This window comes from Chiloscyllium plagiosum, unplaced genomic scaffold (assembly GCF_037043375.1).
Source record: "Chiloscyllium plagiosum isolate Xiang-an unplaced genomic scaffold, Cpla_swu_hap1 HiC_scaffold_19, whole genome shotgun sequence".
Classification (NCBI taxonomy): domain Eukaryota; kingdom Metazoa; phylum Chordata; class Chondrichthyes; order Orectolobiformes; family Hemiscylliidae; genus Chiloscyllium; species Chiloscyllium plagiosum.
The window spans coordinates 48,635,586-48,653,827 of NW_028270157.1; the positions used below are offsets into that span (position 1 = coordinate 48,635,586).

Consider the following 18,242-nt stretch of genomic DNA (forward strand, 5'->3'; position numbering starts at 1 on the left):
CACACTCCCCCACTCACGCCCCGCACTGTCCCCCACTCACGTCCCCGTACTCTCCCCCACTCAACCCCCTGCACTCTCCGCCACTCACCCCCGCCCACTCCCCCACTCACCTGCCACACTCTCCCCCACTCACCCCCGCACACTTCCCCTCCCCCACTCACCCCGCCACACACTCCCCCACTCACCCCCCGCACACTCCCCCACTCACCCCGCCACACACTCCCCCACTCACCCCCCGCAACCTCCCCCATTCACCCCCTCGCACTCTCCGCCACTCACCCCCTACACTCTCCCCCGCACACTCCCCCACTCACCCCCCGCACACTCCCCCACTCACACTCTCCCTCCCTCACCCCCCACCACTCACCCCCCTGCACTCTCCCCCACTCACCACCCCGCACCCTCCCCCACTCAACCCACCGCACTCTCCCCCACTCAACCCCCCCGCACCCTTCCCCACTCATCCCCCCGCACCCTCCCCCACTCATTCCCCGCACATTCCCCCTCCCCCACACACCCCCGCCGCACACTCCCCCACTCACCCCCCACACACGCCCCGACTCACCCCCGCACATCCCCCCTCCCCCATTCATCCCTGCCGTACACTCCCCCAGTCATCCCCTGCCGCACACTCCCCCACTCACGCCCGCACTCTCCCCAACACACCTCCCCGGACTCTCCCCCACTCACCCCCTCTGCACTCCCCGACCCTGCACATTCCCCCACTCACCCCCGCTGCACTCTCCCCCACTCACCCCCCACCGCACTCTCCCCCACTCACCCCCCCACACTCCCTCACTCACCCCCGCCGCACACTCCCCCACTCACGCCCCAGCACTCTCCCCCACTCACCCCCGCCGCACTCTCCCCCAATCTCCCCCGATCGCACTCTCCCCCACTCACCCCCCCCACACTCCCTCACTCACCCCCGCCGCACACTCCCCCACTCACCCCCCCGCACTCTCCCACACACACATTCTCCCACTCACCCCCCACACCCTCCCCCACTCACCCTGCCACACTCTTCCCCCACTCACCCCCCGCACACTCCCCCACTCACCCCCGCCACACTCTCCTCCACGCACCCTCCACATTCTCCCCCACTCACCCTGCTGCACCCCCCCCCGCACACTCCCCCACTCACCCCCGCCGCATACTCCCCCACTCACCCACGCCACACTGTCCCCCATTCACCCCCACACACTACCCCATTTACCCCCCAGCATTCTCCCTCACTCACCCTCCCCGGACACTCCCCCCCGGACACTCCCCCACTCACCCGCGCCGCACACTCCCCCCCTCGCCCCCTCCCCCACGCACACTCCCCCAACTCACACCCCGCACTCTCCCCCACTCACGCCCCCGCACACTCCCCCACTCACGCCCCCGCACTCCCCCCCACTCACCCCCCGCACACTCCCCCACTCACGCCCCCGCACTCTCCCCCACTCACCCCCCCGCACAGTCCCCCACTCACCCCCCCGCACTCCCCCCCACTCACGCCCCCACACTCTCCCCCACTCACCCCCCCGCACACTCCCCAACTCACCCCCTCACACCCTCCCCCACTCACCCTGCCATTCTCCCCTACTCACCCCCCCCGCACTCTCCCCCACTCACCACCCTGCAGTCTTCCCCACTCACCACCCTGCAGTCTCCCCCACTCACCCCCGCACACTCCCATACTCACCCACCTGCATTCTACCCCACTCACCCCCCTGCACTCTACCCCACTCACCCCCGCACACTCCCCCTCCCCCACTCACCCCCCCGCCGCACACTCCCCCACTCACACCCCGCACATTCCCCCTCCCCCATTCACCCCCTGCCGCACACTCCCCCACTCACGCCCCGCACTGTCCCCCACTCACGTCCCCGTACTCTCCCCCACTCAACCCCCTGCACTCTCCGCCACTCACCAGCCGCACACTCCCCCACTCACCTGCCACACTCTCCCCCACTCACCCCCGCACACTTCCCCTCCCCCACTCACCCCGCCACACACTCCCCCACTCACCCCCCGCACACTCCCCCCCGCACACTCCCACACACCCCCCGCACACTCCCCCACTCTCCCCCACTCACGTCCTCGCACTCTGCCCCACTCACCCCCCGCAACCTCCGCCACTCAGCCCCCCACACTCTCCCCCACTCTCCCCCCGCACACCCGCATTCACACTGCCACACTCTCCCTCCCTCACCCCCCACCACTCACCCCCCTGCACTCTCCCCCACTCATCCCCCCGCACCCTCCCCCACTCAACCCACCGCACTCTCCCCCACTCACCCCCCCGCACCCTCCCCCCCCGCACTCTCCCCCACTCATCCTCCTGCACACCCTCCCCCACTCACTCCCCGCATACTCCCCCACTCACCCCCCACACACTCCCCCACTCACCCCCCACACACTCCCCCACTCATTCCCCGCACATTCCCCCTCCCCCACTCACCCCCGCCGCACACTCCCCCACTCACTCCCCACACACGCCCCGACTCACCCCCGCACATCCCCCCTCCCCCACTCACACCCCCGCACTCCCCCCCACTCACGCCCCCGCACACTCCCCCACTCACCTCCCCGCACACTCCCCCACTCACGCCCACGCACTCCCCCCCACTCCCCCCCACTCACCCCCACTCCCGCCCCCACACTCTTCCCCACTCATCCCCCACACTCTCCCCCACTCATCCCCCCCGCACACTCCCCCACTCACCCCAGTCACCCCCCCCTCCGCACACTCCCAGATTCATGCCCCCGCACTCTCCCCCACTCCCCCCCCGCACTCTCCCCCACTCCCCCCCCACACTCTCCCCCACTCACTCCCCACACTCTCCCCCACTCACCACCCCACAGTCTCGCCCACTCAACCCGCCGCACTCTCTCCCACTCACCCCCCCGCACACTCCCCCACTCACACCCCGCACACTCACCCACTCACCCGCCAAACTGTCCCCCACTCGCACTCTCCCCACCACACTCTCCCCCACTCACCCACCCGCATTCTCCCCCACTCACTTCGCCACACTGTCCCCCGCTCACCCCTCCGCACACCCTCTCCCACTCACACCCCCGCACTCTCCCCCACTCACACCGCCGCACTCTCCCCCACTCTCCCCCCACACTCTCCCCCACTCACTCCCCGCACTCTCCCCCACTCACCCCTGCCGCACTCTTCCCCACTCACCACCCACACTCTCCCCCACTCATCCCCCGCACTCTCCCCCACTCACCCCAGCACATGCTCCCCCAATCACACACACCGCACCCTCCCCCACTCACCCCGCCGCACCCTCCCCCACTCACAACGCTGCACCCGCCCCCACTCACCCCACTGCACCCTCCCCACTCACCACCCCGCACTCTCTCCAACTCACCCCCGCACACTCCCTCACTCACCGTCGCACACTCCCCCACTCACCCCCGCTGCACACTTCCCCACTCACCCCCCTGCACACTCCCCCACTCACCCCGCCACACCCTCCCCCACTCACCTTGCCACTCTCTCCCCCACTCACTGCCCTCACACTCTCCCCCCCCGCACACTCCCCCATTCACCCCCACCGCACTCTCCCCCACTTACCCCCCACAACCTCCCCCACTCACCTTGCCACACTCTCCCCCACTCAACCCCCTGCACTCTCCCCCACTCACCCCCACACATGCTCCCCATTCACCCTTCCACTCTCTCCCCCACTCACCCCGCACACTCTCTCACTCACCCCCGCTGCACACTTCCCCACTCACCCCCCTGCACACTCCCCCACTCACCCTGCCACACCCTCCCCCACTCACCTTGCCACTCTCTCCCTCACTCACTGCCCCCACACTCTCCCCCCGCACACTCCCCCATTCACCCTCACCGCACTCTCCCCCACATACCCCCCACAACCTCCCCCACTCACCCTGCCACACTCTCCCCCACTCACCCCCCGCACACTCCGCCACTCAACCCGCCACACCTTCCCCCACTCATTCCCCCGCACTCTCCCCCACTCACACCCCCGCCCTCTCCCCCACATATCCCCCGCACTCTCCCCCACTCACACCCCCCGCACTCTCCCCCACTCACCGCCCTACACCCTCTCCCACTCACCCTCCCCCACTCTCCCCCGTACACTCCCCCACTCAGTCCCCTGCGCTCTCCCCCACTCTCCAACACACACCCCTCACATTCTCCCTCACTCCCCCTTCGCACTCTCCCCCACCCACCCCCCTGCACTCTCCCCCACTCACCCCCCTGCACTCTCCCCCACTCACCCCCCCGCACCCTTCCCCACTCACCCCCCGCACCCTTCCCACTCAACCTCCGCACCCTCCCCCACTCACCCCCCCACACTCTCCCTCACTCACCCCCAGCACTCTCCCCTACTCACCCCCTGCCCCCTCCCCCACTCACCCCTCCAAACTCTCCCCACCTCACCCCCCCAAACTCTCCCCACTCAGCCCCCCCCACACACTCCCCCACACACCCTGCCACACTCTCCCCCACTCACCCCGCGCACCCTCCCCCTCTCATCCCCTTGCACTCTCCCCAACTCACCACCCACACCCTCCCACACTCTCCACCACTCAACCCCATATCCTCCCCCACTCACCCTGCCACTCTCACCAACTCGCCCCCTCACACTCTCCCCCACTCACCCCCCCGCACGCTCCCCCACTCACCCCCCCGCACGCTCCCCCACTCACCCCCCCGCACGCTCCCCCACTCACCCCCCTACACTCTCCCCCACTTACCCCCCCACACTCTCCCCCACTCACCCCCCTACACTCTCCCCCACTCACCCCCCGCACACTCCGCCACTCACCCCGCCACACCTTCCCCCACACCCCCGCACTCTCTCCCACTCACACCCCCGCACACTCCCCCGCCTTCTCCCCCACATACCCCGCCACACTCTCCCCCACTCACACTCCCGCACACTCCTCCGTCCTCTCCCTCACATACCCTCCTGCACTCTCCCCCACTCACCCCCGCACTCTCCACCACTCACACTGCCACACTCTCCCCCACTCACTCTGCCACATTCTCCCCCACTCAATCTGCCACATTCTCCCCCACTCAATCTGCCACATTCTCCCCCACTCACACAGCCACATTCTCCCCCACTCACACTGCCACACCCTCTCCCACTCAACCTACCCCACTCTCCCCCACTCACCCCCCCGTACACTCCCCCACTCAGCACCCCGCACTCTCCCCCACTCAGCACCCCGCACTCTTCCCCACTCTCCAACACTCACCCCTCACATTCTCCCTCACTCACCCCTCGCACTCTCCCCCGCTCACCCCCCCGCACCCAACCCCACTCACCTCCCCGCACCCTCCCCCACTCACCCCCAGCACTCTTCCCTACTCACCCCAGCCCCCTCCCCCACTCACCCCCCAAACTCTCCCCACTCAGCCCCCCCACACATCCTGCCACACTCTCCCCCACTCACCCCCCTGCACTCTCCCCCCACCCCCCTGCACTCTCCCCCACTCACCCCAGCACATGCTCCTCCACTCACACCCGCCGCACTCTCCCCCATTCATGCCCTCACACTCTCCCCCACTCACCTCGCCGCACCCTCCCCCACTCACCTCGCCGCACCCTCCCCACTCACCTCGCCGCACCCTCCCCACTCACACCCGCCGCACCCTCCCCCACTCACCCCGCCGCACTCTCCCCCATTCACGCCCTCACACTCTCCCCCACTCACCTCGCCGCACCCTCCCCCACTCACCTCGCCGCACCCTCCCCACTCACCTCGCCGCACCCTCCCCACTCACCCCGCCACACCCTCCCCCACCCACACCACTGCACCCTCCCCCACTCACCCCGCTGCACACTCCCACATTCACCGCCCCACACTGTCCCCAACTCACCACCCACACTCTCCCCCACTCAGCCCCCGCACTCTCCCCCACTCACCCCAGCACATGCTACCCCACTCACACCCGCCACACCCTCCCCCACTCACCCAGGCGCACCATCCCCCACCCACCCCGCTGCACCCTCCCCCATTCACCGCCCCGCTGCACCCTCCCCCATTCACCGCCCCGCACTCTCCCCAACTCACCCCCCGAACACTTCCCCACTCACCCCCGCCGCACACTCCCCCAAGTCATCCCCCCGCACTCTCACCCCCGCATACTTCCTCACTCACCCCGCCGCACACTCCCACACTCACCCCCCACACTCCCTCACTCAACCCTGCTGCACACTCCGTCACTCACCCCTGCTGCACACTCTCCCACTCACCGACCCTGCACTCTCTCCCCTGCACACTCCCCCATTCACCCCCGCCGCACTCTCCCCCACACCCCCCACACTCTCCCCCACTCACCCCGCCACACTCTTCCCGCCACACTCTCCCTGCCACATTCTCCCCCAGTCACCCCCGCACCCTCCCCCACTCACTCCCCTGCACTCTCCTCCACTCACTGCCTCACACTCCCCCTCACTCCCCTGCGCCCTCCCCAACTCACCCCAACACACTCTCCCCCACTCACCCCCCCCCGCACTCTCCCCCATTCACGCCGTCACACTCTCCCCCACTCACCACTCACACTCTCCCCCACTCACCCCCCCCGCACTCACCCCAGCACATGCTCCCCCACTCACACCCGCCGCACCCTCCCCCACTCACCCTGCCGCCCTTTCCCCCACTCACCCAGCCGCATCCTCCCCCACTCACCCCAGCACATGCTCCCCCACTCACAGCCACCGCACCCTCCCCCACTCACCTCGCCGCAGCCTCCCTCACCCACCCCGCTGCACCCTCTCCCACTCACCTCGTCGCACACTCACCCCAGCACATGCTCCCCCACTCACACCCGCCGCACCCTCCCCACTCACTCCACCGCAACCTCCCCCACCCGCCCCAACACACCCTCCCCCACCCACCCCACTGCACCCTCCCCCACCCACACTGCTGCACCCTTCCTCACCCACCCCGTTGCACCCTCCCCCATTCACCGCCCCGCTGCACCCTCCCCCATTCACCGCCCCGCACTCTCCCCAACTCACCCCCCGAACACTTCCCCACTCACCCCCGCCGCACACTCCCACACTCACCCCCCACACTCCCTCACTCAACCCTGCTGCACACTCCGTCACTCACCCCTGCTGCACACTCTCCCACTCACCGACCCTGCACTCTCTCCCCTGCACACTCCCCCATTCACCCCCGCCGCACTCTCCCCCACACCCCCCACACTCTCCCCCACTCACCCTGCCACACTCTCCCCCACTCACCCCCCCGCACTCTCCCCCACTCACCCCCACACATGCTCCCCACTCACCCTGCCACTCTCTCCCCCACTCACCCCGCCACACTCTTCCCGCCACACTCTCCCTGCCACATTCTCCCCCAGTCACCCCCGCACCCTCCCCCACTCACTCCCCTGCACTCTCCTCCACTCACTGCCTCACACTCCCCCTCACTCCCCTGCGCCCTCCCCAACTCACCCCAACACACTCTCCCCCACTCACCCCCCCCCGCACTCTCCCCCATTCACGCCGTCACACTCTCCCCCACTCACCACTCACACTCTCCCCCACTCACCCCCCCCGCACTCACCCCAGCACATGCTCCCCCACTCACAGCCACCGCACCCTCCCCCACTCACCCCGCCGAAGCCTCCCTCACCCACCCCGCTGCACCCTCCCCCACTCACCTTGTCGCACACTCACCCCAGCACATGCTCCCCCACTCACACCCGCCGCACCCTCCCCACTCACCCCACCGCACCCTCCCCCACCCGCCCTACCGCACCCTCCCCCACCCACCCCACTGCACCCTCCCCCACCCACACTGCTGCACCCTTCCTCACCCACCCCGTTGCACCCTCCCCCATTCACCGCCCCGCTGCACCCTCCACCATTCACCGCCCCGCACTCTCCCCAACTCACCCCCCGAACACTCCCCCACTCACCCCCACCGCACACTCCCCCAAGTCATCCCCCCGCACTCTCACCCCCGCACACTTCCTCACTCACCCCGCCGCACACTCCCACACTCACCCCCCCACACTCCCCCACTCACCGACCCTGCACTCTCCCCCCTGCACACTCCCCCATTCACCCCTGCCGCACTCTCCCCCACTTACCCCCCACACTCTCCCCACCACACTCTCCCCCACTCACCCCCCCGCACTCTCCCCCACTCACCCCCACACATGCTCCCCCACTCACCCTGCCACTCTCTCCCCCACTCACCCCGCCACACTCTCCCTGCCACATTCTCCCCCAGTCACCCCCGCACCCTCCCCCACTCACTCCCCTGCACTCTCCCCCACTCACTCCCTCACACTCTCCCTCACTCACTGCCTCACACTCCCCCTCACTCCCCTGCACCCTCCCCAACTCACCCCACCGCACTCTCCCCCACTCACCCTCCTATATTCTCCCCCACTCACCCACCCTGCACTCTCCCCCACTCAGCCCCCTGCACACCCCCACTCAGCCCCCCGCACTCTCTCCCACTCACCCCCCACACCCTCCCCCATTCACACCCCCCGGACTCTCCCCCACTCACCCCCCCACACCCTCCCCCACTCACCCCGCCACAGTCTCCCTGCCACATTCTCCCCCAGTCAACTCCGCACCCTCCCCCACTCACTCCCCTGCACTCTCCCCCACTCACTCCCTCACACTCTCCCTCACTCACTGCCTCACACTCCCCCTCACTCCCCTGCACCCTCCCCAACTCACCCCACCGCACTCTCCCCCACTCACCCTCCTATATTCTCCCCCACTCACCCACCCTGCACTCTCCCCCACTCAGCCCCCTGCACACTCCCCCACTCAGCCCCCCGCACTCTCTCCCACTCACCCCTCCACACCCTCCCCCACTCACACCCCCCGGTCTCTCCCCCACTCACACCCCCACACCCTCCCCCACTCACCCTGCCACACTCTCCCTGCCACATTCTCCCCCAGTCACCCCTGCACCCTCCCCCACTCACTCCCCTGCACTCTCCCCCACTCACTCCCTCACTCACTGCCTCACACTCCCCTGCACCCTCCCCAACTCACTTCCCCCACTCACTCCCCTGCATTCTCCCCCACTCACCCTCCGCATTCTTCTCCACTCACTCCCATGCATTCTTCCCCATTCACCCTCCGCACTCTTCCCCACTCAGTCACACCCCGCAGTCTCACCCTCACACTTTCGCACTCCCCCCACACCCTCCCTCACTCCTCCCGCTCCCTCGCGCACTCACTCTCCGTACACTCACCCACTCCCCGTGCACTCTCACCCACTCCACATCATACCCTCCCCCACTCACCCTGCCGCACTCTTCCCCCATCACACCCCCACACTCTCCCCCAATTACCCCCGCACTCATTCCCAGCACCCTCCCTCACTCATTCCCCCACACCCTCCCCCACTCACGTCACCCCTGACCCTCCCCCACTCACTCCTCCACCCACCCACCTGCACTCTCCCTCATACCCTCCCCCACTCACCCACCCCTGCCACTCCCTCACTGTCAGGCCATTGCCTCCCACTAACAGGGATAAGGCATATCCCAAGTCGACCTTTGCTGGAATGGCAATCAATTGTGTGTTGTTGGCATCTTTCTTAATTCAGTTGACTAACCAAACCCACATCAAAGACAACAGTTGGCAGGGATGGTTATGGACGAGCCACTGATCTGATCGTAGAGTGAATGTGGCTGTGTTATCACTGTTAGTGGCTTGTAAATTCCAACAACAAACTGCTCTGAACTAGGATCCGTCAGCATCACTCCAAGAAATCAGAAATAAAAACACTGATGGTCACTGTCCTCTGACAAACCTGCATGGTAATTGGTACCTGTGGGAAACAACTCGAATTTCTTTCTCCGTCCAATAAACATTTTCCTCACTTACTTCATGGAGACTGATGAAACTCAAGCAGTGAATAAAATTGAGAGCCCAATGTCAATTCGACATCACATTAAACCATCGTCTCATATTTTAAATAACTGAATTGTAAAAGTGGACATTTTCAGTATATACGGGCGATATTTGTCCTATTTGTCTATCCGGGCGAAAGTGCAAGTACATGAGAGCTCCGATTTATTTGAAAAATGTAAACTGAGTGTTTTTGAAGGGTCCTATTTTGTTTTTGCCTTCAAATTCTGTTGGTATGAACCATGGGGGAACCTGGCCTATTGTGATGGCCTCAGCCCCGGCTGTGGGTAAAAACAGACCAACCAGAAGAACAAGGTCTGAGCGCCTTGACTCTTAACTGGCCTTAAGCAGTCTCTGGGTGAATTTTCCTGTCAAAGATTTGAAAAGGAACACATTCACATATTAAACAAACGAAAGCAATGAACCTTTCTCATATTCCTTTCCCCAAAACATCCTATCAAAGGATTTACACGATGGAAACTCCTGAAAAATTCCCCAATCCATCTGCTGTGCATATGGAACTCGGCTCCATCCTCAGTCTGCTCCCTGACACTGGATTGTAAAACATCAATCTAGTCCCGGATTTCTCCAGCCCTTGTCATTTGATAACTGAATTTCAAAAAGCTTGGAACAATGCATCGAGGCGACACCTTCCTATAAAACGCAAGCAACAAGGTCTAATGACCGCTGGGAAGAGCCTTCGGCTGCAGTTTTGTTGAAAAGGGGCCGAACACAGCGGATCTCACACTTGCATGCTAAACTTTTGTTTCATTGAAGCATTTTTTTTGTTATGTAGCAAAGTGGGAAGTCTCACCTATCTGCATGACCCTTCCAAACACAGAGGTGTTATCCACGGTGCTGCAGTTCCACCGCCTCTGTCTGAACTGATACTGGCATTCCTTAATGCCTGTTTTTGCCCCCTCGCCAATATAAATCATATGGTCCTGATATAACTGACACAGCTTCCTCTGGCCTTGTGAGAGACCGTTCAGTTGACTGCACAGAGGTTGGGCGCCTATAATGTACATCTCAGGCCGTTGGATGGGGTTCAGAGCCAGCGACCTATAACAAGTGGAAAAGAAAACGCAGATTATTTGGGGGCACTGTGCAGAAATGGGCCATACCTTTCAGTTTCTGCTTTGGTTTTCCTTGAGCGTTGCTGTATTTACCAAAGGGACTCGGAGATTTGTCCGCACTAAATGTTTTTTTTAAATAACAGTTAAAAGCGGGATACAAAATACTCGGAATGCTGGAAGTCTGAAATGAAAGGAGCAAATGCTGGGAATTGTCAGTAGTTCCTGCAGGATTAGGAGAGAACCAGAGTTAATAACGAAATGTTATTGACCTGAAAGGTTAACTCTCTCTCTCTCTCTCTTCCTCAAATTCTTCCTAAAGTGCTGAGGATTTCCAGTATGTTCAGTACTCCATAAGCGGAATACAGTTAACTCGGCAACATCAGCTCCACGCCTGAAACTCATGTGCATTGGAGAATTCCGCGTTTATTCAAACAGCCATTCGTCCCTTTTAAAGAAGCTTGAAAAACTATATTTAATTTTAAAATATTCCAGAAATGGCAAGGTTCAGGTCATTCCCATTGAAGCCTGTATCGCTGCGGTGTGAGATGCTTGTGGACCTATGTCTGGAGGAGAATACACATTATGTTTTTTAAAAATCTCACATCACCGTGACTACCAGCGTAAAGTAAATGTTCATTTTAAACACACACAGGCAATTCTATCGCCCAACAGTATAAAACAACGAAAAATTACAGTCTTGCTTGCCGTTTTCAATTCCGCATCATTGTTAAGCACGCAGCCGCTGACATAACTCTTTGGCACAGAATACTTACCCAAATTTCGCAGGGCTGTGCACTTTTTTTATACTGACTTAACCTTCCATCCTTGAATGCAAGTTAAGAATCTCCAAACCCCAACAACAAAGTCCCGGACCACTCCGAATGCTCCCTGAACTCGACAGCAAATGTAACAGCTTTTGTTCTGCCCAAAGTAACTTACCACCAAGAGTTTGCCTGAACCAGGCACTGGGACGAGCCGGAGAGGAATGCGGCAGCTAACAGAACGTGAAGCCCAGTCATGGTGAGGCTGGCCGGGCTGACAGCTACATCGAGCGCTCCTCGCACTGTCACTGAGCTCTGCAAAGGGGAATAAAAACACGGCAAAGGCTATCAATCAGGCCGGCTCAGCCCCTCCACACGCCAGGTTCACCCCCCCCCCCCCCAATCCCCCTTCATATCCGAATTATTTCAGTCAAACGGGAATCCTCACTTGGCGGAGCACAGGCTAATGTATCTGAGCACCGCCCGAAGCCGAGTGAATCTCTTCCAGAGAGTGTTTATGAGGGTTCATCTCCTCGTTCCGATTGGTCAGAGACTGTCACACACTGAAAGGGGGAAAGCTTTTTGTTAAGCTTGGCATCAGAAAGTGAGTTTCCACACTGAAACAAAAGAACAACTTGTCGAGAAGGACATCTCCTCCATCCCATTCGTTGGTTCCCCTCAGAAAAGCTGGAGAGCTCTCTACATGAGAACAACAAAAAAGCTGGAAGTGGACTCGGCTCGCCCGGGTCAGCGGGGAAGCCGTGAACAGCAGCCAGCCACCACCAGATTACTCCCGACCACCAGTGTTAACCAAACACCAAATGGCCCCAGATTGTGGGCTGTACAAACACACGCCGATGATCCACCATCACAGACCAGGCCAAGCAAAGCGTCTTCCCATCTGCTGAACCGTTCAGCGAGCTCAACAGAAATTTGGCGGCAATAAACTTGCGGGCCATCCAGCAAGTTGCTTCATACCTGAATGCTTGACGGCGTAAATATAAAAGGTCGGGCAGATGAGTCATATTCTTACTTGTTAAAACAATTTTGATATATGTTATGTATTTTAGTCCCATAACTAAACCATGACTGGATCTGAGACACAAGCTTCAGACGGAGGTACCACATCTGCCTTTCATTAAATAATAAATTCGTACTAAATAAGTCAGACATTTCATCAAAATCCTTTTGGAGGTTGTAGGGAGAAATGCCTGGGGGGGGGGGGGAGAGATGGTTGTTTTCCAGAGGTTTCAGTGATGCCAAGCGGAATAGGTGACCCTGGATTGACTGGGCAGTGTTACTGAGGCCGGACTGTGTGTGGGGTTTCACGGAAGGGAGTGTCGAAATTATCGAAGCATAGACTGCAGTCCTCCTCATCCCAGGCAATGCACTGTGTTATGCTGCAGCACCACTCCGGAAATTACCTGGCGGCTTCTACAACACCCACACCGCCAGCAGCCTGTTCGGAAAGATCCACGCTTCCATTCATGTGTGGAAAATCCAGCGTGTAGAAATGCAGCCTCACTCTAATGTGCTAAAAAGGACTTCCAGCATCCTCTGGCTTTGCGTGGCAGCCGAAGACAAAGTATATTACAGCGCAGACAAGATTTCGTTACAGAGAATATGTAGACATTGCAGAGGATTATATAGACAAGCCTGGCGTTTCCGCTCGCGGTCTCCCTTTTGCAAATTCTTTTTGCTAAACTTGGCGAATGATAACTGGACAGCAGTGATACAGTTATTACCAGCACCAGGAACCGTGTCAACACGTGTTCCTTTCAAGGCTTCATTTACAGATACCGAAAGCGGAACGTGAAGGGGAGACAGGACTGAGTAACTCTCAGTTGAGTTGGCTGGCTCGGTTTCTCTCACCTGCAGACTGCAGAGCTAGTTCCTCTACCTTCCACCTGGCCAGCAGCTGCCTCCCCTCCAACAACACAGAGGAGGAAGGCTGGCCTCTGTGACCCAGAAATACAAAGCCGCGTAAATTGCCCAAACGGCTTCTTTCAGTGTGCAATTTAACACTAGCAGAACCATTCGGATTGCTTCGAATGTTATTACACCTGATCAGTTAAAATATAAAAAAGCGTGTAAATGCTGTCTCTTAAAGCATACTGTCCCGCAGTACAAGATTCAGAAACATTATAAAAGTCTAATCTCGAATATGACCTATTGTCGCCATTAACTTTTAGATCCACTGGTTTATGTTCCCAATCTAACCAGTTAACTGATTATAAAATCCCTGGAAATAAAATGTAATCACGAAATGGAAACCACGTTAGTTTTCTTTATTGGCTCTTCACAGGAACTGTAATCGCTCGAGTGCCCGTCGTGTTCTGTACTCTCTGAGACAATTGCTCTCAACGTTCGGTCAGTTAGCCCGGACACAATACTTCTCCCGAAAATATTGCCAAACATATAACAAACGAGAACATCACTGAGAGTTAGGTTCACTCCATTATCTCCTGCAGATTTCTTCACTTAGAGTTCCTTTCATATCCATAATGAGATGAGAATTTAGAATTGAGAGTTTGATATTTGTCTGTGTAAACTAAAACTAGCTTCACACTTCGGGAAATGACACTGTCTCCTGCAGGAATCTATAAGATTGTGGCTCCAAATATAATCATGACAAGTCTTTAATATCTCTCAACTTACCCCAGTCCTGCTATTAACGGCAAATAATAGTGAAATCTCCCAATAAATGCAGACTCCATTGTGTCAGAAATTCTGTATACATTTTTTGGATGCCTAAATTGCAGCTGAAGCCAAAGCTATAATCACAAAGGAGTAGCATCTTTATTCGCACAATTTATCCAAGAGCTCATAGATAGGTGCTGACGGAAGCTCAAGGTAATTGGAATATTTACAACTCTTGTGCCACAACCCAGTGTCAATTTTGCTGCCAGTATCACCAGGTATTGCTTTGTCAGTCTCATTTCAACCGGTGAACAGCAGACTGGGAGTTCTGTCCTGGGATAAGCAGCATCTGACAATGGAGAAAGTGAGGACTGCAGATGCTGGAGATGGCCAACAACACATATTGCATTTTAGGGTGTTTCCCTTTTGCATACCATGAGCTGGAATTTCTTCTCACAGAGAGTCTTTGGTTTGTGGAATTCTCTTCACAGGAATAATGAAGACTGGGTCATTGAATACATGTGTTAAGCAGGTTTTTGATTAACAAAAGTGGCAAGAGTGAGAGGGTAGACAGGTTATCAGCCTCAATCATATTGAATGGTGGAACAGCTTCAAAGGGCTGACTGGGCTACTGTTACTCCAAACTCACCTTTGGGATGCCACTTTGGCCACAATTCCATTTTTGAATTCCCTTCAGTAGGATATTGAGCTTGGCCACAGTAATAAAAGACCTTTGTAAAAAGCACAAGTTCTATTCTTTTTGATTGTGACACTGACGTCCCTTTCCCTTCTAAATCTGGGTAGCTGTTAAAAGCATTGGCCACAATCAGCAAACAACAACCGCACTCCTGCCGTTAACATTAATGAAGCAACTGAAGTTGCTTGGTCATGGGACAGCTGCCCTAAGGAACTCACGCAGCAACATCCTGCGTCCTTCAATAAATCATAACTAACTTCCTTTGTGTGAGGTAGGACACCAACCAAAGAAGGATTTCTCCACTCACTACACTCATAACTCAGTCATCTCCTCACTCACTACAATCTCCACTCAATCTTCATCTCACTCACTACACTCACCACTCAATCTTCATTTCACTCACTACATTCATAACTCAGTTACCTCCTCACTCACTACACTCACCACTCAATCATTGTCTCACTCACCACACACACCACTCAATCTTGATTTGGAGGTGCCGGTATTGGACTGGGGTGTACAAAGTTAAAAATCACACCAAGCTATAGTCCAACAGGTTTAATTGGAAGCACTAGTTTTTGGAGTGCTGCTCCTTCATCAGGTGGTTGTGAAGTACAAAATTGGAAGACAGAGAATGTATAGCAAAAGTTTACAGTGTGATGTAACTGAAATTATACATTGAAAAATAACTTGATTGTTAGTTAAGTCTCTTATCTGTTAGAATGACCATGTTAGTTTCACTTCTTTCATATGTAAATCGCAAAACTTTTTTTTAAAAGTTACATTTAAAGCACCTTGCCAAGACCTTCCCCACACCTCCACTGCTTGCCTTTAAACAACCACCAAACCTCAAACAGATTATTGTTCATAGCAAACTGCCTGGCCTTCAGGACATCTCCATACAACCCTATCATGGTAGACGTTGCAAGACTTGTCAGAGTGTGGACATGGATACCACATTATGCGTGGGGCACCTCCTACCATGTACGTGCTGGGTACTCATGTGACTCAGCCAACGTTGTCTATCTCGTATGCTGCAGGCAAGGATACCCTGAGGCATGGTACATTGGGGAAACTGAGCAGAGGCTATGGCAACGGATGAATGGGCACCGCACAACAATCAACAGACAGGAGGGTTCCCTCCCAGTTGAGGAACACTTCAGTGATCCAGGACATTCGACCTCAAACCTTCGGGTGACCATCCTCCAAGGTGGACTTCGGGACAGGCAGCAGTGAAAAGTGGCCAAGCAGAGGCTGATAGCTAAGTTCGGTACCCATAGGGAGGGCCTCAACCGGGACCTTGGGTTCATGTCACACTACAGGTGACCCCATTGCACTATACACACACACAGATGCTCCTACACACCCACACAGACGGGCACTCCTATACACACACACACTCCTATACTGAAATTATACATTGAAAAATACCTTCACTGTTTGTTAAGTCTCTCATCTGTTAGAATGACCATGTCAGGTATCACAGTGGCTCAGTGGTTAGTACTACTGCCTCACAGCACCAGGGTCCCAGGTTCGATTCCAGCCTCAGGCAACTGCCTGTGTGGAGTTTGCACATTCTCCCGTGTCTCTGTAGGTTTCCTCCGGGTGCTCCAATTTCCTCCCACAGGCCAAAGATGTGCAGGTCAGGCGAATTGGTCATGCTAAATTGCCCACAGTGTTAGGTGCATTGGTCAAAGGGAAATGGGTCTGGGTGGGTTACTCTTCGGAGGGTCGGTGTGGACTGGTTGGGCTGAAGGGCCTGTTTCCACACTGTAGGGAATCTTAGTTTCACACACACGCTCCCTCTCACAGATTTAGACCCCTTTACACTCACACACACACACATATGCACTCTCGCTCACAGACACTCTCAACCAGCTCTCCCCCCCCCCCCCCCCCCCCCCCCCCACACACACACACACACGTTTGTGGGGTGAATTTGTACTTGCAGAGATACATTGTATGTTGCTCAAAAATTGTATGAATCCATATAAGGTTCTGTTAATTCATTTTATAACTGTGATGTAACTGATTAATTTCAGTTACATCACACTGAAAACTTTTGCTATAAATTCTGTGTCTTACAATTGTGTACTCCACAACCACCTGAAGAAGGAGCAGTGCTCTGAAAACTAATGGTTCCAATTAGATCTGTTGGACTATAATCTGGTGTTGTGTGATTTTTAACTTTGTACACTCAATCTTCATCTCACTCACTACACTCACCACTCAATCATCATCTCACTCACTACACTCATAGCTCAGAGTCAAGATTAGAGTGGTGCTTGTAAGCACAGCAGGTCAGGCAGCATCCAAGGAGCAGGAAAAAGGATGTTTCAGACAAAAGCCCTTCATCAGGAATGAGGCAGAGAGCCTCTGGAGTGGAGAGATAAATGGGAGGGGGTGGGGCTGGGGAGTAGGTAGCTAAGAGTGGATGGAGGTGGGGATGAAAGTGATAGGTTGGAGAGGAGGGTGGAGCAGATAGGTGGGAAGGAAGATTGGCCAGTAGGACAGTTCATGAGGATGGTGTTGAGCTGGCAGATTGGAACTGGGGTAAGGTGGGGGGAGAGGGGAAATGAGGAAACTGGTGAAATCCACGTTGATGCTGTGGGGTTGGAGTATTCTGAGGCGGAAGATAAGGCTTTCTTCCTCTAGGCATCAGGCAGTGAGGGAGTGGTGGTGGAGGAGGCCCAGGACCTGTATGTCCTCGGCAGTGTGGGAGAGGGAGTTGAAATGTTCGGCCATGGGGCGGTGGGGTTGATTGGTGCGGGTGTCCCTAAAGCACTCTGCGAGAAGGCATCCAGTCTTCCCAATTTGAGCAACATACAATGTATCTCTGCAAGTACAAATTCACCCCACAAACGTGTGTGTGTGTGGGGGGGGGGGGGTGGGGGGGGGGAGCTGGTTGAGAGTGTCTGTGACTGTCACTACACACATCACTCAGTCATCATCTCATTCACTACACTCACCACTCAGTCATCATCTCACTCATTACACTCATCACTCAATCATCATCTCACTCACTACACTCACCACTCAGTCATCATCTCACTCACTACACACGCCACTCAGTCATCATCTCACTCACTACACACATCACTCAGTCATCATCTCACTCACTACACTCACCACTCAATCTTCATTTCACTCACTAACTCACCACTCAATCTTCATTTCACT

General features: G+C 57.5%; 1 protein-coding gene across 3 annotated transcripts in view; it reads right to left on the reverse strand.

Moving 5' to 3' along the window:
• Positions 1-18,242, reverse strand: part of wnt5b (wingless-type MMTV integration site family, member 5b) — a 145,168-nt gene that overhangs the window by 24,133 nt on the left and 102,793 nt on the right. Inside the window, exons 1-3 of one of the 3 annotated variants that reach the window (XM_043709315.2) lie at positions 13,150-13,321; positions 11,904-12,040; positions 10,703-10,950 (exon numbers count right to left, since the gene is read on the reverse strand). In XM_043709315.2, the coding sequence (XP_043565250.1) occupies positions 10,703-10,950; positions 11,904-11,983 (328 nt within the window). In that variant the 5' untranslated portion in view covers positions 11,984-12,040; positions 13,150-13,321. Of the gene's footprint in view, positions 1-10,702; positions 10,951-11,903; positions 12,041-12,173; positions 12,548-13,149; positions 13,322-18,242 lie in introns of those variants that run through there. The other 2 variants (XM_043709314.2, XM_043709313.2) reach the window with 2 other exon arrangements.